At 49.5% G+C, this 26,424-nt stretch overlaps 2 protein-coding genes and 2 long non-coding RNA genes across 4 annotated transcripts in view; 2 read left to right on the forward strand and 2 right to left on the reverse strand.

Annotated features, from left to right (window-relative positions):
• Positions 1 to 11,411, reverse strand: part of LOC117062524 — a 32,828-nt gene extending 21,417 nt beyond the window's left edge. Inside the window, exon 1 of the long non-coding RNA XR_004428417.1 lies at positions 11,344 to 11,411. This is a non-coding gene — a long non-coding RNA (uncharacterized LOC117062524). The remainder of the gene's footprint in view (positions 1 to 11,343) is intronic.
• On the forward strand, positions 381 to 10,140 carry PCARE (photoreceptor cilium actin regulator). The gene is made up of 2 exons (XM_033176160.1): positions 381 to 4,161; positions 9,663 to 10,140. Exons 1-2 carry the CDS (start codon positions 473 to 475, stop codon positions 9,859 to 9,861), a joined length of 3,888 nt encoding a protein of 1,295 aa, XP_033032051.1. The 5' UTR covers positions 381 to 472; the 3' UTR covers positions 9,862 to 10,140.
• A 220-nt stretch (positions 11,412 to 11,631) lies between the features above and the next one.
• Positions 11,632 to 18,790, forward strand: LOC117063014. Its single transcript, XR_004428670.1, has 3 exons — positions 11,632 to 11,708; positions 17,100 to 17,269; positions 18,484 to 18,790. It is a non-coding gene; the product is annotated as an uncharacterized LOC117063014 (long non-coding RNA).
• A 2,267-nt stretch (positions 18,791 to 21,057) lies between these two features.
• Positions 21,058 to 26,424, reverse strand: part of TOGARAM2 (TOG array regulator of axonemal microtubules 2) — a 54,616-nt gene continuing 49,249 nt past the window's right edge. The window contains exon 19 of the mRNA XM_033176161.1: positions 21,058 to 21,535. Coding sequence (XP_033032052.1) covers positions 21,198 to 21,535 — 338 coding nt within the window. The 3' untranslated portion in view covers positions 21,058 to 21,197. The remainder of the gene's footprint in view (positions 21,536 to 26,424) is intronic.

A 26,424-nucleotide genomic window follows, 5' to 3' on the forward strand; every position in this document is an offset into this window, starting at 1 on the left:
ATCTGAACAGAATTAAAAGCATGAGCACGTGCAAAAATAATCCGCTTCCCAAGATAGTAAATGCTGAGAAGTTCTATATTAGAACACACTGTGAGTGCTGACTGGCTAGGGCATGATTAACCTAATAGGCTTAAGCTGCACTTGCTATCCACATCTGTCAGGACGCGAGCAAAACACAGGCCCGTAATCCACCGGACTGGGGGCCTTCAGAACTGTCCTGCTGCTCACTAACAGCAGAGGGTTCCAAACTTAGAACAACAACAGGACGACAGGTACCACTCCCTCTTCACATTTGGACCAAGAAAATAAAGAAAGCTGGTTCCAAGTTTAGGATATTGTACCATGGACTTCAAAGGATTCTGGCCTGAAAATTGCCTGGATGGACTAGTAAGATTGCTTTTGTTCCTATTTCAAATATGATTCTTGGAAAATTGTGAAGGTTGTGGGTGGAAGATGACTACACGCTGAAATCATGGGGTGTACACCTTCACACAGTGACATTGTAAACAGCGTTGCAAAGAGTGGCATTCAGTTCTTGAAAAAGCCCAAAGCAATTCGGCCAGGATGTCAGGGAGGAAGTGAAAGAGGTTCCATCCCTTTGCTGGTTAAAAACTCCACCTGCTATGACGCTGGGGAGGGCCTGGCAGAGGAGCAGCCAAGTTCCAGGGGGAACCAAACCACAGCTAAAGGTCTTTGTCAGCTCATGGGAGATCCTGTTTCAGGCAAAAGGAAAGATATGGAAGGGCTGATCCCAGGAACCAAAACCTCTTCATCCCAGCTGAACAAATCACAAAGCCACATGGCTAAGGACATTCTGTTCAAGACACAGGGTTCCCATGGATCACAAGGGGCAGACTTTTCTGGAGATGAGAGTCAGGAAAGTAGTACCCAAGATACTTTCAAATGGAAAAGGACGCTAAAATGTCACACGTCAAGCAACCAGAGCCATTGCTACCAAACCATCCACCCTGCTCATGAGTCTGAAGGCAAAGTGGACTTCCCGGAGCCCCTGGTAAAGGCCCACCAGCACGCTTACGCCTATCTCTACTCCAGCCTCTCCAAATATGAAGCAATTCTGTGCATCATCCATCAGGCCACCCAGACCCGGGAGCTGCTGCAGCCCATGGTCAGCTTCCTGCTGCTGTGCTTTGAGGAGATCAGCCAGCTTTTGGGGGAGATCTCCAAGGATGGAGAAGTACTCCTACAGGAAGTTAGGGAGGATCTGGCTTGGCCTTTGAAGAAAAGAGAGCCCCAGGAACAACCAGATCTCCTGCAACAGCTGCTGCAGTACACAGTCAGCAAACTGCAGGTACTCAATGGCACGGTGGCCTCGCTCACCAACAGCTTCCTGGAGGGCTCCAGCAGCTACCTCCACTCCACTGCAACCCACTTGGAAAATAAGCTGAGCGCAAAAAAGAACGTGGATGAACGCCTCCTGGGGACTCTGGGGCAGCTACAGAGCCTGGCGAGTGGCCGTGGTGATCCTGGGGTGCAGGGTCTCCCCTTATGCTCTGAGGACAGTGGCATTGGTGCTGACAATGAGTCTGTGCAGTCGGTGGACAAGCTGGGCAAGCAAACCAGCTGGGACCTTGCACCAGAGCCTGAAGAATGGAAGTCGGTGACTTCACCCCACACAGAAGCCAGGCAGTCCGGACACGCCTGGCAGCAAAGTCCATTCTGTATGGGTTCAGACAGACCCCAGGACTGCCTGCTCTCAGGGGCTCCTATGGCAAAGGTTCAGCCACAAGCACAGGATGAAGCAAGGAGCCCATGCCTCTCCAGTACAAGCCCTGAAAATATCACCTCCCCACCTTTGAAGCTGGGGACAAGTACCCCATGTGATTCCTTTGGGATTGGGGTCTCTGTGGAACCACATCTTTCCAAAACCTCCAGGCTGATGGACGCTCCATCTCTTAGTGACAGCGAGGACAGCAGCCCAGAGGAGGAAGACGAAATGAGCAGCATGAGTCTGTGTGTCTGGCAGGAAAAAACTCCACATTCCAGGCCACGATCTTCACCTGCTGACCGGGAAAGCCCATTTCAGGCCCGCACCAGGAGGCTTAGGAGCCTCCAGTCCCAGGAAATGATTCTGAAGGTGAAGGAAGCAATCAGCAAAAGGATCAAGTTTGTCCCTGTGCCCTCCGGGCACCAGGATTGGTCTGAGGAGGAGGAGGGGAGGATAGTGGTCCCCCCAAGACCTAGCACCATCAGTGGCAGCAGGAGGGCCCCTGAGAGGCAGAGGAGGTCCCAGTCAGAGTCGTGTCTCCAGAGTCACGTGGAGGACCCCACCCTTCAGGAGCTGCGAAGGGTCCAGAGGGACCTCAGTCAGAAACTGGAGGCATTTTATGCCCTGAGTGCCAAAGGGCAGGAGCAGAGCCAGGAGCAGATTCTGCAGCCCAGAGCAGCAGCCGTGTGGCCCAATGGCACCTGCAAGGTCAGTCCAAGCAACACCACCAGCAGGCTCAAGACATCCCTCACCAAGAACTTCAGTATTTTGCCTAGTCAGGACAAGAGCATCTTGCAGAAATGCAGTCCCCGTCCTGAGGACGAACAGGGCAAAGCTGAGAAGCTTCCAAATGCCATCCCATCAGGAGAGGTCAGTGAGGCTGCCGAGGCCACGGACTGGAATGTCAGGGGCTGTCCCACCAGAACATCCGTCAAGAAGCTTATTGAAACTTTCAGTCCCACGGAGAGTCTGAGGACACTGGGGGACTCTAAGGATTCTGGGGCAAATCTCTGCCTCAGGAATTGCATCATGCCGCCCAGACTTCCCATGTACAGGGGGCTTGCCCCTTTGTATCCAAAGTCCCAAATTTCTCCAGCATCAGGCAGAGAATCTCTCAAAATGGGCATAGGCTGGAAGCCCTTAGCACCTATCTTTCCCCCTCTGCCTAAAGCAGAAGCAGCCAAGAGTGAGGAGCTCAGCTGTGAAATGGAGGGGAACCCCGAGCACCTCCCTCCACCGCCCCTGGAAGTCCTGATGGACAAATCATTCGCTTCTCTGGAGTCCCCAGAAAGCAGCAAGTCCACAGAGAGCTCCCCCGAGGAAACCCAGGAGCCAGGGCCGAGAGAGGCTGGCCCCACCAGGAGAACGTGGGCTTCCCCAAAGCTGAGGGCCTCTGTGAGCCCCCTGGACTTGCTGCCCAGCAAGAGCACCGCCAGCCCCACCAAGCCTCGTGGCACAGGGCCAGGGAGTGGCAGGAGCAGCTGCCAGCTCAGGAAGCCAGCCTTGGACCTGAGCCGCCCACCAGCCACCAGCCAAAGCCCAGAGGTGAAGGGTGGGACTTGGAATCAGGTAGAGAAGGCCGCCAGCCTCTACAGGCATCCCCGGAAGGCCATCGCCTGGCACCACTCCAGCCCTCCAACTGGACAAAACAGGACCTCAGAATCCAGCCTGGCCAGACCGAGGCAGAGCCGAGAGAGAAGCCCCGCGGTGGGCAGAAAAGCCTCTCCCACGAGGACACGCTGGGTGCCCCAAGCAGACAAGAGGCGCCGGAGCCTGCCCTCCTCGTACAGACCTGCCCAGTCAAGCCCCTCTGCTGTGCAGACGCCCCCCAGTCCACCACTCAGCCCTGGAGCTCCCAGCCCACCCGTGAGCCCCAGGGTGCTAAGCCCTCCAACCACAAAGCAGCGAACTTCCCCACCACACCAGCCCAAGCTGCCCAGCCCTCCCCTCGAGGGTACAGCCGCTCAGTGCAAGGTCTCCGGCCCTCCAACCCAGCACCCAGAAGCAAGCCCTCCTTCTTTGATTCCCTACCCATCACCCCCAATGTCCCCTTCTCAGGGGCACAAGGAAACAAGAGACTCTGAAGACAGCCAAGCAGTCATAGCCAAAGTGTCTGGGAACACACATTCCATATTCTGCCCAGCTACCTCCTCTCTGTTTGAAGCTAAACCGCCGCTCTCAACAGCCCACCCACGGACCCCACCATCGCTGCCACCAGAAGCTGGAGGCCCTCTTGGGAACCCAGCAGGAGGCTGGAGGAACAGCTCAGGGCCTTGGCTGAGAGCAGACTCACAGCGGAGAGCGGCTCTGTGTGCCCTCAACCCTCTGCCTTTCCTCAGGAGGACAGCTTCTGACCGCCAGCCGGGTGCCCGACCGCAGCCTCCCGTCTTGAGCCCCACCAGCACCTCTTGTGAATCCCAGCTCGGCCAAAGCAGGTAAGGAGTGTCCTGGGGTCACTGCCCTTCAGCGGCTGGGAATAGAGAGGAACAGAGCGAATGGGCCTCAGCATCTTCTGGGTCCCAGTAGTTTTCAAACTGTGCTCCAAGGGAAGAGGCAGTTGGGAAAAAGAGGTGTAGAGGGAGCAGTTCCAGCTCCCCTACTCTCCAACCTTGAGTTACTGTGCTCTTATCTGTTACACATTCCAGCTTCCTAAGAAAGATTTTAATTGAAAAGAGGCCCTGCTGTATTAAAAAAAATCAAGTTCAAATGAGAACACGTGGACAGGAAAGGCGCACACACCGAGGCCCGTCAGGGGGTAGGGAGCAAGGGGAGGGATAGCATTAAGACAAATACCTAATGCATGCGGGGCTTAAAACCTAGATGATGGGTTGATGGGTGCAGCAAACCACCATGAAACGTGTATATCTATGTAACAAACCTGCACGTTCTGCACATGTATCCCAGAACTTACAGTTAAAATATATATATAGATCTCAAAAAAATAGAATAATAAAATTCAAAACACTCAAGTGAGTTGAACCCCACACAACCCGTGTTTTACAGCTGGGGAAGCTGAGATGAAAAGGCTTGCCCCTATGGCTGGCTCACTGGCGCCACGTCTCAAACCAGCAGCCTGACTCCCCTTGTTTCTGGTTCCCTGCAGGAGACCAGCATCTAGTTGGGAGGCTCTCAAACTATTTGGTCCCAGGACTCCTTTAAACCCTTTAAAGTTATTAAGAGCCCAAAAGAGCCTTTGTGTGTGGAGGCTGTATTTATCAATGTTTACTGTATTGGAAGTTAAAACTGAGAAATATGTAAAATATTTTTTTAAATATATGTTAACACAGATAATATACTCTTATAAAAAGTATGTATTTTCTGTCTAGTTTAAAGCTTTTATTTTAGGTTCATAGGTACATGTGCAGGTTTGTGATGTAGGTAAACTTGTGTTACAGGGGTTTATTGTACAGATAATTTCATCACCCAGGTACTAATACCCAAGTTATTTTTTCTGCTCCTCTCCCTCCTCCCACCCTCCACCCCTCAAGTAGGCCCCAGTGTCTACTGTTCCCCTCTTTGTGCCCATGAGTTCTCATCATTTAGCTCCTACTTATAAGAACAAGCAGTATTTGGTTAGTTTGCTAAGGATAATTAATGACCTCTAGCGCCTTCCATGTTCCTGCAAAAGACATGACCTTGTACTTCGTTATGGCTGCATAGTACTCCATGGTAGATACATGTATTACATTTTCTTTATCCAGTCTGTCATTGATGGGCATTTGGGTTGATTCCATGTCTTTGCTATGGTGAATAGTGCTGCAATGAACATTTGCATGCACGTGTCTTTATGAAAAGAGTATCTTCTACAACAACAAAAAATTTCGGGAAAAGAATAGCACTGTCGTACATTTTTTCAAATCTTTTTAGCATCTGGTTTAATATAAAACGACTGGATTCACAGCTCTGCTTCCATTGTCAACCTGTTGGGATCTCACACCTCATGTAGACGCTGGTATCTCCACCCTACATTCACAAGAGAATGAGTGAGAAGGAGAATTGACATCTTAGTATCATGATGAAAATAGTTTTGACGTCATGGGCCCCCATAAGTGTCTCAGGAATAACCAGGGGCCCCCAGACCACACTTTGAGAATGGCTAGTCCTGGAGGTGTGGAATATAAATATGTGGCTTCCCATATCCCCAGGGACCTGGCTCCACTTCTCCTCTAACTTCAGAAGTTTGTAGAGTGAGAACAAGAGTCTTCATGAGTGCTGAGTGCCAGAATCCAGGGGTGCGGCTGCTACCTCTCCCCCGGGCAGACTGAGTTCCAAGTGTGCCTTTCTCATCAGGGCAACAGATGTGCATGTCATTGGCCAAGCCGTGCAGACAGGCCCGGACATGCAGCCGAAATGGGGCATGAGTCAAAATGTAGCCATTGCTGGGCACTGAAAGAACTCATATGCTCAAGTGGTTATTTTACAGAATACATGGGGAAATGTGCCTTTACCCAAACTGGCGTAGAAACAATAACAAAAAATAATATCTGAGGTCTATTAGAGAAGAACTCTTATCAATGTGTCTTGATGTCAGATCAGACAAAGCTCAACTGACACCGGTCCTTGCTATCTTTGCATAGCCCACGATTGTGTAAATCAGCAGTTAATTTCTGCCAGAGTGGTATGTGTTGCAGACTTCACAATCTGTCCAGGCACAAATGGTAATTTTTTACAAAGTACTCGGCAGTCAATTTTAAATAAAGATATTATCCCGGGAAAGTTGTGCATTATTACAGTTAAACTTCCACAGCCACTTGAAAGAAATGAAATATTGATTATTTTTGCAAGAATCTTAATATAACATTGCTCTTTTCTTAAATCTAAAATGAGCTTCCTACAGTACAGTGGTTTTCATCTAAGAACCTCTATAAATGTTAATGTATTATTCCTCACTCCAGCCACTTATTCAGTTATTAGATTTCTAAAACTGTGCCCTTCAGGAGAAGAGCTTGAGAGAACAGGGACAATAAAATGGCATTAATTAAAAACACTAAGATTTTAAAACAGCAGGAGCAATAATAAAGTAACATAAAGTTGTTCAAGAAGAAAATAATGCCCTTCTTCAGGCTTCTCCTCAGAACAGGGCAGCTAAAAGGTTGTTTTATGTCCTGAATCTCAACACCTGGGGCAGGGGTGGCGGGGAGGTAACAGTGGCTTGAAAGAGAGAGGATGTCCAGGCGCGGTGGCTCACGCATGTAATCCCAGAACTTTAGGAGGCTGAGGTGGGTAGATCACTTGAGGTCAGGAGTTCGAGAGCAGCCTGGCCAACATGGTAAAACCCCGTCTCTACTATAAAAATACAAAAATTAACAGGGCATGGTGACACGTGCCTGTAATCCCAGCTACTCAGGAGGCTGAGACACAAGAATTGCTTGAACCTGGGGGCGGCAGTTACAGTGAGCCAAGATCGCACCATTGCACTCCAGCTTGAGTGACAGAGAGAGACTCCATCTCAAGAAAAATTTAAAAAAAGAGAGAGAGAGAGAGGAGGGTTCATAAACAGGAGGCTTCCCAAGGTCACGTGGAAGGTTATATAATGACTTGCAACCATTCCCCTGCCTCTCACGACACCACACAGCTCTAAGCCTTCCCACACTGTGAACACGTGATGGGAAAGTGCTCATTCCCCAGCACCCCCGCCCCCAGGTATAAAGTTGGCATCTGGGAGCAGAAGTGCACCTGCTGTAAGTGCGTCAGGCCTTTGCCACCCTGTGGATAGCAAGCTTTTTTTTCCTGCCATCCTGCATATGGGGAAACAACACCAGGGACTAGGCATGATTTCCCCAAGATCATGCAACAAGCCAGTGCCAGGGAGCCAGAGGCTGCTCAGAACAGACTGTTTCCCCAAGCAGGGCCATGCAGGGACACAACCACACCCATGATGTCTTGCAGCTGAGGCAGGCCTGCAAGCTGAACCAGCCTGCCCTTCCAGTCACCCCGTGCGAGGCAGGAGCCCCTTTTTAGAAAATGCATGATCTTTGTATCTCCCGATCTTGGGGCCCTGGGGATTGGGAACAGCCCTTGGAGGCTTACCCAGGAAGCTCAATGACTGAGCTGCAACTGTTATTTATGTGCCAAATCCCCCAGCGGGGGTACCAGCCTAGGTCTCCGGATTTTGGGGCACTGTGTGCACTCGAGAAGGCTCCAGACTTGCTCCCCTCAATGTGGTGCTTTCAGCCTTTGCCTGGCCTGCCCAGGCATGCACGCTCTACCGCCTTTACTCAGTCTTCTGGATCAGAAGCCCAATGGCCCCTGGGCCCTGAACTCCTGTAGGGACCTGTGATGGGGCTGGAGGCCAACAGATGAGATTGGCTCCAAGGCACAGTGTGTTGGGTTCCTTCCTGTCCGACAATCATAGCTGTGTGCTGGTCTTAGCGCCCACCGCACTTACCCACGACTCCTACCACCCACCTCGATCGTGTTCAGATCCAAATACAAACATATTCTCCACTAGTTTGGCATCCCATGTAAGCCTAACCTCACAGAGCCCAGCATGTTGCACAATAAAGCTCACAGATCAGGCAAGAATGTGCTGTCGCAGGCAGAGAGAAGCCTTCTTACCTGTGCATGTGCAGAACTAGGGTCCTGTCCTGGCCCTGAGGCAACTGACTGAGAGCTCTGGCCAAGGCCTCATAGTCCCTGTAATAGGATGGTGTGGTGCCTAGAGTCCTTTCCTAGTGCGACTTCCTATTCATTCAACAATGCAGCTCCATAGTGTCACTACCCACCTCTGGGGCACTTAACGCTATTAATATAATAGTACACGAAGGGTCTTCCATGCTTCACCCAGTATTGACACCTATGAGTGCCTGATGAGCTGCATACTATTATTACTTCCTGTTTTGTTTTTTTTTTTCTTTTAGACGGAGTTTCACTCTTGTTGCCCAGGAGGCTGGCGTGCCGTGGCGCAATCTCGGCTCACTGCAACCTCCGCCTCCTGGGTTCAAGCGATTCTCCTATCTCAGCCTCCTGAGTAGCTGGGATTACAGGCATCTGCCACTATGCCCGGCTAGTTTTTGGTATTTTTAGTAGAGATGTGGTTTCACCATGTTAGCCAGGCTGGTCTCAAACTCCTGACCCCAGGTGATCCACCCTCCTCAGCCTCCCAAAGTTCTGGGATTACAGGCATGAGCCACCATGCCCAGCCTATTACTTCCATTTTATACGGAAGGAAACAAAGACTCAGAGGGGTGTACTAATAAGCCGGAGAGTCAGGACTTGAACCCAGGCAGCTAGCCTCTAATCCCCACTCTGGGGAGCCTCAGGCTGTCCTGCCAGCAGACGGCCAGTGTGGCTTCCTGGGCAGGTCCCCTGCTAGCAGAAGCTTGCTCCATGCTCAGGGCCACCCTCCACTCTGCACTCCTAAGGCATGCCAAATCCCACTCAGGCTCCTGTGGGGGTCACCTCCCCATGCAAAGTTCCTCTTAGCTGTGTCACTCCGCAGCTGGGAAGCTCTGTTCCAGCCAAATGCGGGGCCTGGGCTGGGCCAAGCTGTTTGCATTTTTCTCTATTCAGGAAAAGGGTGGCAGCTGCGCGAAGCCGGTTTTTTTCCTTGTTGTCTTTAATTCAACTGGCTAAGCCTGGCCCTTATTAAACAAGAAGTGCTTTAAAAACAAAAACAAAATTAAGGCCCAGCTCCCAGAGCTTCTGAGGGAGTTGCTTTGTTCAGAGCAGCAGGATCCAGGGCTTCAGGGGAAAGAACAGGACTCGGCCTGTCACCCCAGCTCCTGCAGTGCCCACTCCTGCAGGCACACGGCAAGGGCAGCACCAGCCTGGCAAGCCTGGGTACAGAGGGCAGAGGCCTGGCCCCCAGGGTGAACAGGCACAATTGTGGGAGAGGGCTGGGGAGGGACAGAAAGGGAGAATGGAGGACGGGGTGGGGCAGGAAGGAGCAGCAGAGGAGGAGCGTCTGACCTGCACTTGTCCTTTCTCTCGGCAGCAGCAGCGAGGAGAGCCCTAAGAAGGACACAGAGCCGGGGAACAGCCTCTGTTCCCCTGAACTGCAGGGCAGCAGCAAGCGTGCATCTCCCCCAGAGTTCTGTGTGCTGGGCCACGGGCTGCAACCAGAGCCTCGCGCCGGCCACATCCAGGACAAATCCCAGCCAGAGGCGCAGCCCCAGCAAGAGGAGGTGTCCTGACAGGCTGACGAGGGGGCCACACTCACGCAGTCACCCCAGAAGGCCAAGTGTGACAGCCAAGTGTCCAGCCTGACCCAGAGATGGTGGGCAAACCAAACTCATACTGAGGTGTCCTGGAAAGGCCTGGAAGGTGCACTGCCCAGCGGGTCTGCTGAATTTTAAATGCCGTTTTCAGTCCCAGATCCTGCTCTGCCTTGGGGTTCAAAGGTTAACCAGAACTTTAGACCCCACAATGACAGTATTTAATCCTTCAAGCGCTGGCCTTAATTTTGGGGTGGGGTGGGGAGTGGAGAATGTATTTGTTGCATGCTTGATAGGGTTTTAACTGGGTTCGTTCCTTCAGATCACTGAAGCGTCGCAACAGTGAATGAAGCCGATCGCATTCTCCAGTTTTGCGCACGTGAAAACCGAAGGTGTGGGGAGAGGCCCCCTCAAGTGTTTTGCTCAAGGTCATACAGCTAAGAAGAGAATAGAGCAAAATTTTGCACAGATGAGTCTGGTGCTAGAATCTCTCTGCTCTTTTTATTACATTCCATTGCCCACAAGTATTGCGTCACTCCACCTGCCTAAAGCCGACATGGGTGCGCAAATGGTCGGAAAGCTTCTTTGTTGTAAGGTTAAGTCATGGCACAGCATTGGAGCCCCTATTGAGAGCTTTGTTTAGAAGCATGTGGCTCCCAAAACGAGAAAGCTGAGTGAGCTGGGATTAAAACACACAGCCCCACCTGTCCTCTGTCCTCTCCTCCTTCCCAAGCTCAGTTTCAATGCTTTAAACCTAAAGCTGACAGCTCACAATACCAGCCACGCTGCCTCTCGGCCTAAGCGTGTAGCAAACGCTCTCACTGCCCTACACATTACATGCTTCTCGACCGAGTAGGGTAAACCAAGCCTCCCAAACAAGGCAGCCCATTCTCTACATGCCGTGGGCGCTGGAGCGCAGAAGATAGCGTGGGTAAGGCATACGCACTCACACGCCCATCTCCCCTCGGAAGCTTCTTGGCCAACTTTATTCCCAGGTCATCTTGCAAAGAACTTCTGCTGGAGTTGAAATCAAAGTGAAAAAGTTGTTCATGCCAAAAACCTGCTTCTGCCAATGAACTAGATATTTGCTGCAGATCTTGGAATGTTTCCATTGGAGGCTGTGGTGTACGTTCTGTTTAGAAAAGATTTTGCAGTAACTGAGAGATTCAATGCCGGCTCAATGGGTTGGCAAAAGACAAGAATTCTTACCCACAGGGGTACGGCTAAGGGACGATCCTCCAGAGGATTTTTAAAGTTTGGGGAAATTACAGACCTCAAACCCATTCTTGCTGAGATTGTGGGCTCAAAAACTTGTGAAACTGTGTCCCTAGGGACTCCAGCTACCTCCCCCGAGAGAGGCTATGACTCTGAGTAAATGAATCCCACCTCGACTTGTCCAGTTATTATTCAAAGGCACCCAAAGAACAGCTGATTAAACTACCAAGAGGGGCCACAACCCACCCTCTGCTGGAAATACACACACAGCTCTGCTCACGTTTGCTCCTGTTGTCGCCCTCAGAGAAGTGCTCAGGCAGTGCCCAGGCCAGCGATTCTAGAGCCAAGCCACACCCACTGCTGGGTGGACACTTAGGAGCTCCCTGGGCTGCAGGCAATGAGGGAAGTCCAGCCACCCAGGCAGGGCTGGGGCCGAGATAAGCACATGAGAATGGACCAGGCTCAGGAAACTTGCCCGACAGATATCTGGGCATTCTCCCTAAATGGTTGGGCAGACCATTGGGTGACCATGGGGTGAGCCTAAGGAAAGCTGGGCACTGAGCTGAGTGAGGAGACACACAGTGTGGGCAGCCTTCGAGGTTAGCACACAGGTAAGTGGCTTCAGGTAGGACTGTTCAGAAAGTGGGCCCTGCCTTGAGCTAGGATTTAGGGGCAGGATTGCTGGAGGTCTGAGGAAACAAAGCTATTCCTCAGCTGCAGGGAGACTGGAATGGGACACAGTGAGTGAACCTGGGATACCATGAGGGGGTGTAACCACAGGAATTAGAAACATTTTAGTTACTGGAACCAGGATATGAAGTGGAGCCAGACCAGCTGTGAGGGAAAGCAAGGCTGAGTCTCCAGCCCAGGCCTCCTTCCGGAAAGGGCCTCTTCTTAAAAGTCCAGGGGCTGGGTAGAAAGTGGAAAGTGTGGCCAAGTGCCCCCTGCGGTGGCAGCAAGGAGCCAGGCAGCGTATTCCACCACTGAAGGGGTCAGTGTCATGGAGAACACACAGGAAGGGTCCCGAATGAACAACTGTGCTTTCCGTGAGCACCCATGGCAGGAATCTACACTTTTTCTTCATCGAGTTAGAAACCAAGGACTGTCAGGGATACAGAGGAGGAGGAACCCACCACAGATCCATCTAAGGGGTGCATGTCATACCCATCTTCTTACTCGGGCCAGCTCCACCCTGGAGGAGCACAGCTTTCATCCTCCCGACCATGAAGGCCCCAGAGCTGTGGAGAGGGAGATACTGAGCCCAGCCCTTTACCCAACACTTTAATGACACTGTAAACAGCTCCACCCCAGGGAAAAAAAACACAATTTTCTGCTTCCATCAAAAGGATTCATGGAGAAAAGAAAAGAAAACATCATATTCCGGCAGAACAGTGATAGTTTTTTGCAAGTATAAGCACAATCTTCAAGATGCAATACAACCTCCCTCCGCGGCTGGGGTCTGAGCTGCCGTTTACTCTAAGCAGGATTTATCTTCCTTCCTCACATCGTATGCCCAGTTCAGAGCCTAAAATAATCCATGTTGAAAGGAAATACAGGGCACACAGACCAAGGAGACTTTTCTTTCATTGTGAAGGGCCTAGGATTGACAAGACTAGACTTGCCTCATAAACCTTATGATGTGAATGAAAGGGATTTTGAGAAATATGTTCTTTTTCTGAAATAAACCAGTGTTTTGCATGTATCAGAGGAGCCGCTGCAGTGAATTAGAAGTGCTGACGTGTTTGTCAATTGATCATCTGGTTGGCGGCTTACAGGCTGCTAAAGCACCCACTCTATCTTTCAAAGGAAGTCTTTTCAAAGGTAATATATTTTTAAGTAGCCCCACATCAAACATTCAGTTGAACTGCCATAAAGTACACGTGTTCTGAGCCTGTATTAACAGAACATGTTATACCGCACTATCGTCTACTCCCCGTGCCTACCTGAGGTTTAAATAAAGCTCCATCAATCCATCCAGACGTTTTTATGAAATGTAATTAAAAATGCATCGCACAAGAAGAGGAGCAAATAGTTAATTCACTCAGCACTCTAATTCAACTTTATGGAGGACCCTAGACACTGCAGGCTTGATTGCACTCCTGGACTTCAGAAAGTAACTTTGTGAATAGTCCTTGGGCTCTGCATCAGGTGGCTCTAGGATTCCACTGACCCAGTCACCCGCTTCTGAACGCTGTCATTCCAGACACCCTTGAAGTCTAGCACAGGAGGCAGCAATCGGTTTTGGCTGCAGTGATAGCACTGGCGGGGCTCAGTTAATGGCCATAGATAAAGCTGATTGGCCTAAACTGGAGGAAAAAGAAAAAGAGGAGGAAGAGAGCAGGAGGAGAAAGAAACAAGGGGTATGGTAACTGGGCCACTCATTCTCAGGAACCGGAGAGTATCATGCTCCTGAGGGTTGGACTTAGAACACCAGAGCCTGAGTCGTGACACCTCCATTCCCTGGCTCTGTGACCTGGCATCTCTGGGCCCGTGTCTTCATCTGCAAAGCAGTGATAATGTCAGCCTACTTATCCCACCATCTGCACGACAGGGGCAAATGTGTCTTTTCTAAGGCATCTTTTTAAGCCATCTTGGGGAACGGAACTCATAAACCTGGCCATTTGGTCTTTAATGTTCGTCTCTGCTGCCTCCGCACTTTAAGATCCCGATTGAGAAAAGAAGCCAGTATCATTTCCCCCTCATTCCTGAGCTGCGTTTTGATCTTTGGAGAAACTTAAAAACAGCTGTCAAACTCAGCAAGCATTGACTTCCTTCTTTGAAGGTTTTCACGTCTTTCAAAGTGAAGAGAAAAGACTTTACAACGTTTGCTTGCAATCGCAAGTACATATGTCAAATACACCACATGGAAAAAACAAATTAAGCCTCTGAATCTCTCGTCTTTCCCATGTTGAGTCATGAGGCTGTCAGTCAGTCAGATAGTGGCCAGCAATTACTCTGAACACTGCTAAACAGCAGGCTTTGCATGCAGTGTGGGATGAGGCTCCAGTTAATAACAATTCTACCTTTCTTTGTATGTAACGCTCTACTTTTTCAAAATGCAATTACTACATTGTTTCATTAAATCTTTAGGGGGAAAAAAGACTCTATGAGATGGACAAAGCAAATGTTTTTTCAATACCTTTTACACATGAGACAAATATTTAACTCCAAAGACACATTGCCAGTGAGGGCAGAGCAGGCCTCTTACCCTGGCCAGCCTTCCTCCTAATACCTGGAAAGCAGGATCTAGATTATTCCAGAGAGGCAGTACTGGAAGGAGACAGCATACCTTTCTATGGAAGAAATTCTCCATTTTCTCCAACATTTACAAATAGGAAATTATTTTTCTTTTTAAAGACACAGGGTCTCACTCAGTGTCACCCAGGCTGGAGTGACACAGTCATAGCTCACTGTAGTTCACTGCAGCCTCGAACTCGTAAGCTCAGTCTTCTCATTAGCTGGGACTACAGGCATCCACACCATGCCCAGTTATGTTTTTTTTTATTTTTTGTAGAGATGGGGTCTTGCTCTGTTGCCCAGGCTGGTCTCAAACTCCCAGACTCAAGCAATCCTCCCACCTCAGCCTCTCAAAGTGCTGGGATTACAGGTGTGAGCTGCCACACCTAGCCCAGGAAATTACTTTTCCTGTCTAACCAAAGTTCAGCTGAAATTCTAGCCATTCCTCAAACTAGCTTGGATGAAAACTCAAAACAAGGTCTCCAAGCGTTTTTAAATTCCCTCTGAGAACCTCGACCACTCCCCTCATTTTCCAGCCACACACACAAACACACACACACAAACTGCTGCTAGCATTAAGAAAAAAAGAAAAGTATCTTCCAAAAATCTTTGCTTCTCATTGCCATGAACCCTGAAGTGGGCTTCCAGATGAAAACTGGCAGGAGCAGACGTGGCCTCCTACTGGAGACGGCTCTTTATTGCCAGGGCCCCACAGCAGTAAAAACCAGTGGATGAGACAGAAAAGAACATAGACCCTGGGAAACAAATTGCCTTCATGAAAATTATTTATCTGGCAATTTTTTTTTCCCTCCTTTGGAAAGGGACAGGATTGGCTATGTTTACAAAACCTGGTGACATCTTAAAGCGATTGTTTAGTTAACGGCTTCTGACATCAGCTGCAGAAGTGCCGGATCACTTTAAGGATGTAAAAATTCTCAAGGAGAACCCAAGGTGATGCTAATAACAGCTGTCAACCCACAGAGAGGTAATTATAAAGATGTGATTAAAACAAAGCCAAGCCTTCAAATGTTATAGCCAGCTTCACTGAAACACCAGGGGACGGGATATGGTGAAACCAGCACACCCCTTGAATAAACCCCAGTAATGATAAGGACCAAATCTGAGCCCCCAAGAGGTCCCTGACTCAGAAACACCCACCAGGGAGCACCCGTGCGCACAGTGATGCCGCCGTGCTGTCTGGAACCTAGCTGGGAGCAGGCAGTTAGGACGCTGCTTCCCAGGCTGCCTGATCTTCAGAATCAGCTGCTTGATAATTTGCAGATTCCCAGGCCTTCCCCACAGTAACAGATCTACAGCTGAGACTGAATCTGAGTTTTTAAAAAGCACTTATTCCTGTCTCTCTCTCCCGGTCTCCTCCCTCAAGCACTTCTTTTCATCAACCACGTTTGGTAAAGACTGATTGAGGGATGCTGACTCCCAGGTGTGGGCTAGCCTGGGAACCTCATAACCACTGAAAGCTTTGAGATTGTGACAGGTTCTCAACCTTGAGAGTGAGCGATCAAGGCTCTGATTCAGTAGGTCTGGAGTACAACCCAGGGATCTGTACTGTAACAATCACTGTGGGTGATACTGTAACAAGCCACAGTCCACACTTGGTGCCTACAGCATCCCCAGGCCAACAGCTTCCAATCAGGGCATACCTGAAGTCTTCCCTTTTTCCACTAGGAAGCTGCAGCAGTCCTCTGCTTGCATATGAGCCTCTGCCAAAACTCAGGTCATCATGGCAGACTCCCTTGCTAAAGCAAGCTCTGAATAGACTACACTTTTCTCATGTAGTCTTCATTTGTGCCCGCAGATCCTATCCCCACCAGAGGCCAAGTCTTCACAGAATGTCCTAATGATCAGAGCTGACCAAGCAGAGCCTCTGCCCTGAAGCTTTTGGGAGCAAAACTCTGGGACCAGACTAACTCCAGAAATCCATGGGGCTTCAGTGGGTTCTTTCAAAGGGCTCAAACTGACCCAAGGGAAGGTAAATGTCTTAGAGCCATAAAGCATCCTGGAACAGAAAGTCAGGGGCTTGGGAGTCAAGCAGGCCTGGACACATACCCAAGTTTCAGCCACTCTCTTGCTGTCTTAGGGCCTGACCCCGCGAAGTGTGGTCCCTGCCAGACTCACAGGACTGACATCACCTGGGAATTGAACAATGCAGACTCTCAGGCTCCACCCAGACCTGCTGAAACAGAATCTGCGCTTTACCAAAATTCCCAGGTGATTCCTGTGTACTAGCTGAGGTTGTTAAGCATCGCTGAGGCTCAGTTTCCTCATCAGGAAATGAAAGAAATAATATCTTCCTTATAAGATGTCAAGAATGGCAGACCTGGAACACTGCAGAATTTAATGAGGAGGTTGGCTCTTCCTCTCGGCTTCCCTTTCTGGGACCCCATCTGCCTCCCTCCATTACAAGGAGAACAGAAGACTTAACGGTCATTTCCCCCTTTCTTTCCCTAATGGCAGAACTAAGTTATAATAAAAGGAAAATGCTTCAGGCAAGAAAGCGCTCTGCTTCCCTGCAAATCATCCCCCCTCCAGTCTCAAGAGTCAGAAGAGTGGAACGGAGGGAACGGCCGCGAGGAGAGAAGAGCTTCTGGGTTTTCTTCTCTGTGGGGAGGGATGGTTGTAAAGGCGTATGGAGAAAGGGGAAGACAGCTGGAGAAATGGCAGGCCTGAAACAGAATAGCTCCCTGTTTTCGTGGCCTTATAAGTACTTACAAGTACCTTATAAGAATGTTCTTATTCATCTTCAGTACAGCTAGGTGAAGGTGAGCACCGATATCATCCACACACGAGATTGATATGGAAAGATCAGAGAGGTTGACAGATGGGCCCCAAGCCGTACGCCAGCAGGCCACAGGCCTGACTCCGGAGCCTGGACTCAGTCTCTGCCGTCAACCCCAGAATACTCTAGGGCTGTGAGGTAAGGGGAGCTGACAGGCCAGGAGCCCACAGGGCCTAAGCCATGGATAGTTTCCTTTTTTATCGGATTTTTTATTGTGGTTTTTGAATTCGCCCAGCCATTAGAATCACCTGGAGTTAAAAGAAAAAATACAGCTGCCTAGGCCTCACCTCAGACCAAGTGAATCAAAATCCCTGTGGGGTGGGGGTAGACCTCAGTATTTTTTAAGTCTTGCCAGATTATTCTGAAGCACAATGAGAGGAGAAAAACATTTACTAACTCAGAAGGTAGGAGATAATAAAGGGAGGAGAAAACAGAATGAGAGATTTTGTTCCTGGACCAAACTGAGGGTCGGGCTGCTATTTCTCATGGCCCAATAACAAGATACAGATGAACCAGGGAGGAAGAGGGTTTATTTCCGTAATTGGTTACAGGGAGAAGGCCTGGAAAATATCGCCAGAACAACTCAAATTACAAAGTTTTCCAGAGCTTACATACCTTCTAAGCTACATGTCTGTGTGTAAGTGTGCATTCATCTAAAGATATAAGTGATTAACTTCTTTTAATCTTTAGCTAAGATCTAAGTCCTAAAGCCCTTCCTCTGGAGCCTCAATAAATTTACTTAATCTAAATGGGTCCAGGTGCTGGGGTGATTACCCTTATCTTGTCTCCTGCTAAATCATGGAGGTTGGGGAGTTCCTTCAGACCCCGAATAAACTTGTTTGTGGAGGCCTGGGGAGTTTCTTCGGACCCCTAGTAAAACTTGTTTAATCCTAAACGGGTCCCACTAAGAATTCCTCATTATCTCATCATGCTTCAAGGCCCAGGAAAGGCCTAGGCAAAACTCTTGGTGGGCTTTTGTTACAGTCCAGCCTTTGTATAAGGGCACCAGCTCTCTCAGCTTTTCATGTTTAACTTAACCATTCGGTCCGTATTGAAACGGTTGTTATGGAGGTCTGCACTAGTGAGACCTGGCCTGCCATAATGGGACCAATAGGAAAAGTTTCCTAAAATCTCAGAAAATTCTACCTGATGTAAAAGGGAGTCCTGGCAGTTATAGCTCTCAGACAAGTCTTCAGTCTGAGTCTCACTCTAAACCGAGTACACCCATTTTTCTAAGAAAGAAAACGAGTTTTTAAAATTATTTCTCTTCTCTTTTCCCCATTTCCCCTTGTTCCCCACTTCCTACTTAGCTCTTTAGAAATGCAACTGTAACCTTTTACCTCTTTCACCAGACTCTCCCTACAGGGCAGTTTCATCTAACTGTGTGCTTAGAAGCTCCAGAGCGGAACTTGCACCCACCAGGAAACTGCCTGGAGACACAACAGTCAATTAATAACCCAAAGTATGCCCACTACAAAACTCCCTCCCACCTAAAGAGTTTCAGCCACCTTTACAACCTTGTTCTGCCCACAAAGATGCCAACTCGACCACCCGTTACATAAGTCATCAAAGCGAGTATGTGGACTCCCCACCTGCCTGCTTCCTCTCCTGCATGCCATTCGTGCCAGCACCCCACCCCCCGCTTTAAAAGTGACCGCTTTCTGCTCCAAAAACGACTCAGTACCCTTCAAGGCAGCTTCTTCCCCTAAACTAGTTTTGGAATAAAAAGTCAGTTTCTTTATACCAGGCCTCCCTTTTGTTCATTGGAGTCTGCAAGCAGTGAGTGACTGAACCTGCATTTTTTGTTACATGGAGAGAGAGACAGAGAGAGAATCTTCCATCATTAGAGGCTGTATTCCCACCCCCAAGAGCATTTCATGTAAGTGGAGTTCCTGGCCGCACACAAAGCCAAGCAAAGGATGTGTGGGCTCAGCTCCAGCCCCAGCTCTCAGGACAATCTTCATTTCCCATGACAGGCCGTCCCATTAGATTCCCACAGGTATTCCCAACAGGCCCAGGGCCAGGTTACCAACATGCTGTCTTCCCTTCGTTTTCAAAGTAATGAGGTAAGGAAATCTTTGGAGATGGAAATTTCCCAAGGTACACCGGAGCCACCCAGTGCCTCCCAGCAGCGTCACGCCACAGGTGTGATGAATAAAACCTGAACTAATGAGGGAAAAGAACAGTGCAAAGATGTATTCTGCACTTTTCCAGTGTTTTCAGCTGTTTTCAACGCCTCCGCCCCTGAGAGTGGGTGGAGGTCCCAGGGATGGGAAACTTCCTGTGTGAGAACAGACATGGAAGGCAGGAAGACAGGACAGTGCTGCTGAGCTTCATTTCTGCCGTCAAAATCCCCGCCAGACTCTATATCCCTGGCCTCCTAGGGATCTAAAAAATCCTGAAATGTTCTCATACATTCTAGGATAAAAGCAGAAAATGCAAGTCTCCTCACCTAACCAAAAACATTTGCTCAGATGACAGGCAAACGCAATTCATTAAATTGTGCAACACTTAAAACATTTACTGTCAGCCTCTTGGGCATTTTTGGAGGGCTGCCTGTCTAGCAGACCTTTAACCTGGTTCAGTCAGAATCAACAAAGAGCTAGATGGTCGCAGGGAAGCCCCTGCTGGGGTCACAATCAGGTGAGAAGCAGCTCACTGGACTAGAATTACCCAAAGTCACTCTTAAGCCGCCTATGACAAGCCCAAGGCTCGGGATGACTTGCATGCCCAACCTCACCCCGGGGCTTAAGGAGGAGCCGGCCTAACTACACCTGCCACACAGGCAAGATGGGAAAGTGGCTTCCTCAGCCTGGCAGGGTCTGGAAATACATAAGGGAGTAGATTCGGGGCTTTCCAGAGCCAGACTCCCCAGGAGAGGCTCAGAACAGGGATGTGGAATGGATGTTAGGTCTAGGGGGCAGGTGACAGTGGAAAGAGGTTCTACTGGAGGAGGACAGGGGAGGCGGGTGTCTGCCAGAAAACTTGCTGGCATGATGAGGCTGGGCCCTCAGGGCCTTGGTCGTCTGCATCTGCCCCAGCACATGGCTACAGGCTGGGTTCCCCTGCGAGAGCTGGGATGCTGCCCCTTCAGCCTTTGTCTTACCAGGCCTGCCTTGCCTATGCATTTGAGGTCATGGCCTTAGCTGTAATTCTTTCTGGTCACACAGTTGTTAACCTGACACTGGCCCCAGCCAAGGCAGAGCCACTCCTACCTAATGTGTCCAGAGCCTGAGCCCCAGACTTCCCTCTCCAACTGCCAGGACCCCATTTCACTGGCTGCTCCCCCAGGGGCCAACACCTTCCCTGATTCCATAAGTCCTGGCCTGTGCTGTGCCCACACGCCCCTCCAGGCTTCTGATGTGGCCCACAATCGCAGCCTGTGCAGTTTCGGAGACTCGGCAGCATCTGCATACCAGCAGCACCTTACGCTCTGCATGCATCTCCATTTAGGGTGTTTCGATGGCAAAGTATTGTCTAGTCCTCTTCAGAACTAGCCAGAACTCCAACTTCTAGAGAAGGCTTTTAGTGATGCAAATCTCAAATTCCCCTTGTCTTTTGATAAGCTTCGCAGATCCCATCAGAAGGTTCCCACAGGACCAACAGACGCGCGCTGCAGCTTTTGCAGGGCAGAACACGATGTCCCAGAACACATTTGTTACACTCACCTCCAATCAGGCCCAAAAAATTGACTGGATTCCATGACCACCTCGGGCTGCGGGTTTCGGGAGGGCTTGCCCAGCAACTCACAGATGGACAACTATCGTCTCCAGCGGGCTGCAGCTTGCAGAGCTGTGCTACCCTTTTTCTTCCTAACTCTTAACATTGTCTGCAACTGGTTTTGCTGCTGTCACATTTCATTTTGTTCATCACAAACCTAGTTACTGGAAAATTCTCTGTGATTAAAAAAAGTACAAAATAAAACCTTAGGAAAATAAGTAATTATTTTATTTCTACTTCAAAATAAACCATGTACATCTGGAACTCTAAAGGGGAAAGTAACCAGGAGAATATTCCATCACAAAAATAAGATAAAAAATAATAATTGCCCATTTCAGATCCATCTTTAATCCAGCTGAAAAGGGCATGAGCTGCCAGTTGTCTTGCTGTCAGGGGCCACCCCTCTGTTAGTGGCCTTGTGGCTGCCTTCCAAGGACTCTGAGTCTAAGAGTTCCTGGAGCGTCTTGAGGACGTGCTTTGGTCGGCTGGCGGGGAAGTCCAGTAGGCGGGGGCCCATGTGCTCCTGGAGGCTCCTGGACAGCCGGCTCACCACCCCGCGGATGTTCCCGCTGGGTCCAGGCAGGGTGCCATTCCCGGTGGTGGTGTTCAGGAAGTGCCAGAGGATGGGAAGGACATGCCGCTCTACAGCTTGAGGCTTCTGGGGGTAAACTGAGGCCACCAGCACTGTCAGGCAGAAAAGGAGAGTCACTTGAGCCAGGCACTCTCTCCCTCTCCCACTTCCCTCTCTTGGGACACCAACTTTGTCCCCCAAAGGGCTGGCAACCCAGCAGGTGCAGTACCTAAGGATCATGACACATTTAGGGGCCTACGAAAATGTGTTAGTTTCTTTTAACATTAGTAGAAAATATATGAATATATCCAGTTGATTTATATCTGTGCTTACACCAACCAGTCAGAAACTATAATTTTTTAAAGTTTTATGGAGAAAGGGGCACGCAAAGGCAGAAATATGCAGAATCTCTGACAATCATAATGGTTCCTCCAGCCCAGGGAACAGGAAAGAGGTAGGGACACCTGGTTACAATCCTGTCCCCATCAGCTGTGTCAGCCTGAGGAAGCCACCTGACCTTTCTGAGCCTTTTCCAAACCCATAAAGTAAGGATAAAAATGCTGAACCAACCTCTCAAGTCTGTTAGAAATTCGATAATAAATATACATAAAGTGCCTACCTGTAGGCAGGCAGGTGACAAATAGTAACTATAGTAATACTGCATTTATCCACATCACTACCTATGGAAGTCCACACAAATACAGAGAAAAACTACTGGAGAGGGAAATCCAGACCCTCTCGCATGAAGCATGCTGGCAGACGAGACAGCTGGGAGGGGAGAAGCCTAGCACAGCCTCCCGGGTGCCCGGATGCCAAACCTCAGGACAAGACCAGCAGCAGAGGCATGAACGTGCTTGTGAACCAGCAAGCTCTACACAGACCATTCCAGTGATGAGCCCCCAAATCTGGTATCCCAAGGCCCCCAACCCTCTCTTTTTTTTTTTTTTTTTTTTTTTTTTGAGACGGAGTCTTGCTCTGTCGCCCGGGCTGGAGTGCTATGGCCGCATCTCAGCTCACTGCAAGCTCCGCCTCCCGGGTTCACGCCATTCTCCTGCCTCAGCCTCCCGAGTAGCTGGGACTACAGGCGCCCGCCACCTCGCCCGGCTAGTTTTTTGTATTTTTTAGTAGAGACGGGGTTTCACCATGTTAGCCAGGATGGTCTCGATCTCCTGACCCTGTGATCCGCCCGTCTCGGCCTCCCAAAGTGGTGGGATTACAGGCTTAAGCCACCGCGCCCAGCCCCCCAACCCTCTCTAAACCCCAGAAAACCCAGAAGCCAGCTCAATCTGCCAACAAGCTCTTCATCATCTGAGTAAATGCCAGGGCTGTGGCCATATCAAAACCACATCAAGGGCTCTCCTGGGTCCCCAGAAGGGCTGCTCGGGCCTTCAGTTGTGGCCGCATTATCCTAAGAGCATTAGCACTAATGAAGCTGGCTTTGCGATTCACGTGCTCTGCCCATCATCCTGCCGAAGGATAAGTGCTGGAGCAGGCAAACACCACCAACAGCAGTGCTTTATGGATTTTGTGGGCCGGGAATTCTGTGGAAAACAGTTTCCATATTCTGGAAACTACCTGAGCCCAGGGCTCAGAGCTTCACATCACAGCTGCATTTCATGCTCATAGCACCCCCGAGAGGCAGGATGCTTGTCCGTTTTCCAGAGGAGGAAAGCAAGACTCAAATCAAGGCAAAGGGCAAAGCAGAGGACAAAGGCCAAATCTGCCTGGACTCCAAAGTCCACACTCTTTCTACCTCACGCTGTCCCCAAATTTCTAGGGATTACATATTTCAGAGGCTGACCTGGAGCTTTATTTTTTGTTTTATTTATTTATTGAGACAGTGTCTTGCTCTGTCACCCAGGCTGGAGTACAGTGGCACAATCATGGTTCACTGCAGCCTTAACCTCCTGAGCTCAAGTGATTCTCCTGCCTCAGCCTCCCCAACAGCTGGGACCACAGGCATGCACCTCCACGCTCAGTTAATTTTTTTTTTTACTTTTTTGTAGAGATGGGGGTCTCATTATGTTAACCAGGCTGGTCTTGAACTCCTGGTCTCAAACAATCTGCCCATCTTGACCTCCCAAAGTGCTGGGATTATAGGTGTGAGCCACCATGTTTTATTTTTCATGAAACTGCAATTTGTCCTTCCTTCACCAGGACCACATCATCTAATCCCCTAGGATATCTTCCCCTGAGAGCCCCACGGGGCCCTCTGATTTCAAAGCCAGCCTGGAATAATGAGGAACCAGGGAAGATGCCCTGGACCACCCTCTGGTGAGACTGACACTCTCTTGGTGACATTTCTCAAGGAATCTTGGCTTTGAGGCAGCACCCTCGGGGCTCTTACAGGGAACCTCCAAGGGTCACAGTTCCCTCAGAGGTGAAGGTGGTCCTGATAACTGGAAGGGCAGGACTGTACCCTGTGGGTCACCCCAGCATTCCCCAGGAAAAGATCCTGGAGGAAAGGGCTTGGAGGAGCTTTATAAAGTGGAGTGAAGAGGTACACTGGTTGGAAAGAGTTGAGAGTACTGTTCCCTGTGCTTGAAACAGGCTGAGTGGGAAGAAAACAGGTGACAGGAAAGCAGTCCCTGTCAGCCCCAGGGTAGGAGATGAGGGGAACCTAGAAGGGGGACAGTGAGAGGGAACCACAAGAAAATGAATGACCCTGAGTAGCTACCTGCACTGAATAACAGTAACTCAAAGGTGTCCTCAATCCCCATGGAATCTCACCTGCAAAAATAGGTGAGAACACAGAGATTTGTATGCCCGTGTTTGTACCAACCTTTTTCACAATTGCCAAAAGGCAGAAGCAGCCAAGTGTCCATTGAGGAATGGATAAACAAAATGTGGTATGTACATTTAATGGAATGTTATTCAGCCTTCAAAAGGAAAGGAATTCTGGCCAAAGTGCTGTGGCTCAGGACTATAATCCCAGCACTTTGGGGGGCCTAGGTGGGTGGATCACTTGAGGTCAAGAGTTCAAGACCAGCCTGGCCAACATGGCAAAACCCTGTCTCTACTAAAAATACAAAAATGAGGCCGGGCATGGTGGCTCACACCTGTAATCCCAGCACTTTGGGAGGCCGAGGCGGGTGGATCACGAGGTCAGGAGTTCAAGACCAGCCTGGCCAACATGGAGAAACCCCATCTCTACTAAAAAAAAAAAAAAAAAAAGAAAGAAAGAAAGAAAAAATTAGCTGGGCATGGTGGTACGTGCCTGTAATCCCAGCTACATGGGAGGTTGAGGAAGGAGAATTGCTTGAACTGGGACCCAGGAGGCAGGGGTAGCAGCGAGCCGAGATCATGCCACTGCACTCCAGGCTGAGTGGGAAGAGAACAGGTAACAGAGCAAGACTCTGTCTTAAAAAACAACAACAACAAAAAATTAGCTGGGTGTTATGGTGGGCGCGTGTAATCCCAGCTACTCGGGAGCCTGAAGCATGAGAATGACTTGCACCTGGGAGACAGAGGTTGCAGTGAGCTGAGATCTCGTCACTGCACTCCAGCCTGGGTGACAAAACGAGAATCTCTCTCTCAAAAAAAAAAAAAAAAGGAAATTCTGACACCTGCTACAACATGGATAAATCTCGAGGACATTCTGCTGTGTGAATTAAGCCAGACACAACAAGATAAACTGTATAATTCCATTTATATGACATACCTAGAATAGCCAAAATCATAGAGACAGAAAGTAGATGGTGGTTGCCAGGGACTGGGGAAGACAGAAATGGGGAGCTAGTGTCTAATGGGGACATAGTTTCTGTTTTACAAGGTGAGAGTTCTGAAGATGACTGCAAAAATCATGGACACCTACTACCATTGAACTGTACACCTAAAAATGGTTAGGGTGGTACATTTTGTTGTGTATTTTAACACAATTCTTTTAATGGGGGGTGATGTGGTTTGGCCATGTCCCCACCCAAATCTCATCTTGAATTGTAGCTCCCACAATTCCTAGGTGTCATGGGAGGGAGCTGGTAGGAAGTAATTGAATCAGGGGGGCAGGTCTTTCCAGTGCAGTTCTCACGATAGTAAGTCTCATGAGATCTGATGGTTTTATAAGGTTATAAGGGGGAATTTTCCTGCACAAATTCTGTCTTCCTTGCCTCCATGTAAGATGAGTGGCATGATTGTGAGGCCTCCACAGCAACATGGAACTGTTCATCCATTAAACCTCTTTTTCTTTATAAATCACCCAGTCTTGGGCATGTCTTTCTCAGCAGCATGAGAACAGGCTAATACAGCAGGGAAAAGCAAGAACTATCTCAAGAACCAAACCCAGGCACGCACCCTCCACACCCCCCCACCAAAGGCTGGAGGCTCCACCTGCCCCCAGCGGAGCCCCCTTCCCCATCCTGCTACATTTTATCCACTCCTGCTCCTTGAATTCTCTTCCACAGAGTGAGGCGTGTTTATACCTCAGCCCCCAGGAGGTTCACTCCACGGGAAGAGCAGCAGTCCCCACCCAAACTCAGTTCCACAGCTCACGCCACCCTCTCCGCTCACGTCTTGGCTGATTGAACTCGGGCTACTTCAGAGCCACATTCCCCAGGTTCAAGGATGTGGCAGTCCCCTGGCTGGCAGGTGTTGACTCTTAAGCTGGCAAAGATGGCAAGGCCCTTCTGGGGGCCAGCATGAGGGAGCAAACCCCATTAAACTCAAGCTTAGAAGCAGCTGAAGTAATTAGCAGAAGATTTACTCCTATTAAGCTGTGCTATTATTAGTCCTCGCCTGTGTCAATAAAAGTTTTCTTCTCTGTTCCTGGTGGACACGGAGTTAACAGACGACCTACGGAGAAGCTCTTGCTTTTGAGGTCTCTTGAAAATAGACAAGAAAAAATTACAGTAAGTGGATAAGGTGAAGATACTTGCCCACCTCTGGGCCCTGTAAATTACCCAGACAAGGACAGGGAAATCAGAAAATGCTGATTTTGAGCAATGGCAAAGGGTTCTGTGTCTAGGACCATCTTACTTACCTACCCTGTTCTCCCCCAGCTCACCTG

This window comes from Trachypithecus francoisi, unplaced genomic scaffold (assembly GCF_009764315.1).
Source record: "Trachypithecus francoisi isolate TF-2019V2 unplaced genomic scaffold, Tfra_2.0 Lachesis_group17, whole genome shotgun sequence".
NCBI lineage: Eukaryota > Metazoa > Chordata > Mammalia > Primates > Cercopithecidae > Trachypithecus > Trachypithecus francoisi.

What these genes read in the sequence shown, in the direction of transcription:
- PCARE (XM_033176160.1), top strand. Translation starts at nt 473, where the DNA reads ATGGGGTGTACACCTTCACACAGTGACATTGTAAACAGCGTTGCAAAG. An exon ending in TCCCAGCTCGGCCAAAGCAG is followed by an intron (nt 4,162 to 9,662) that starts GTAAGGAGTGTC and finishes TTCTCTCGGCAG; the next exon opens with CAGCAGCGAGGAGAGCCCTA.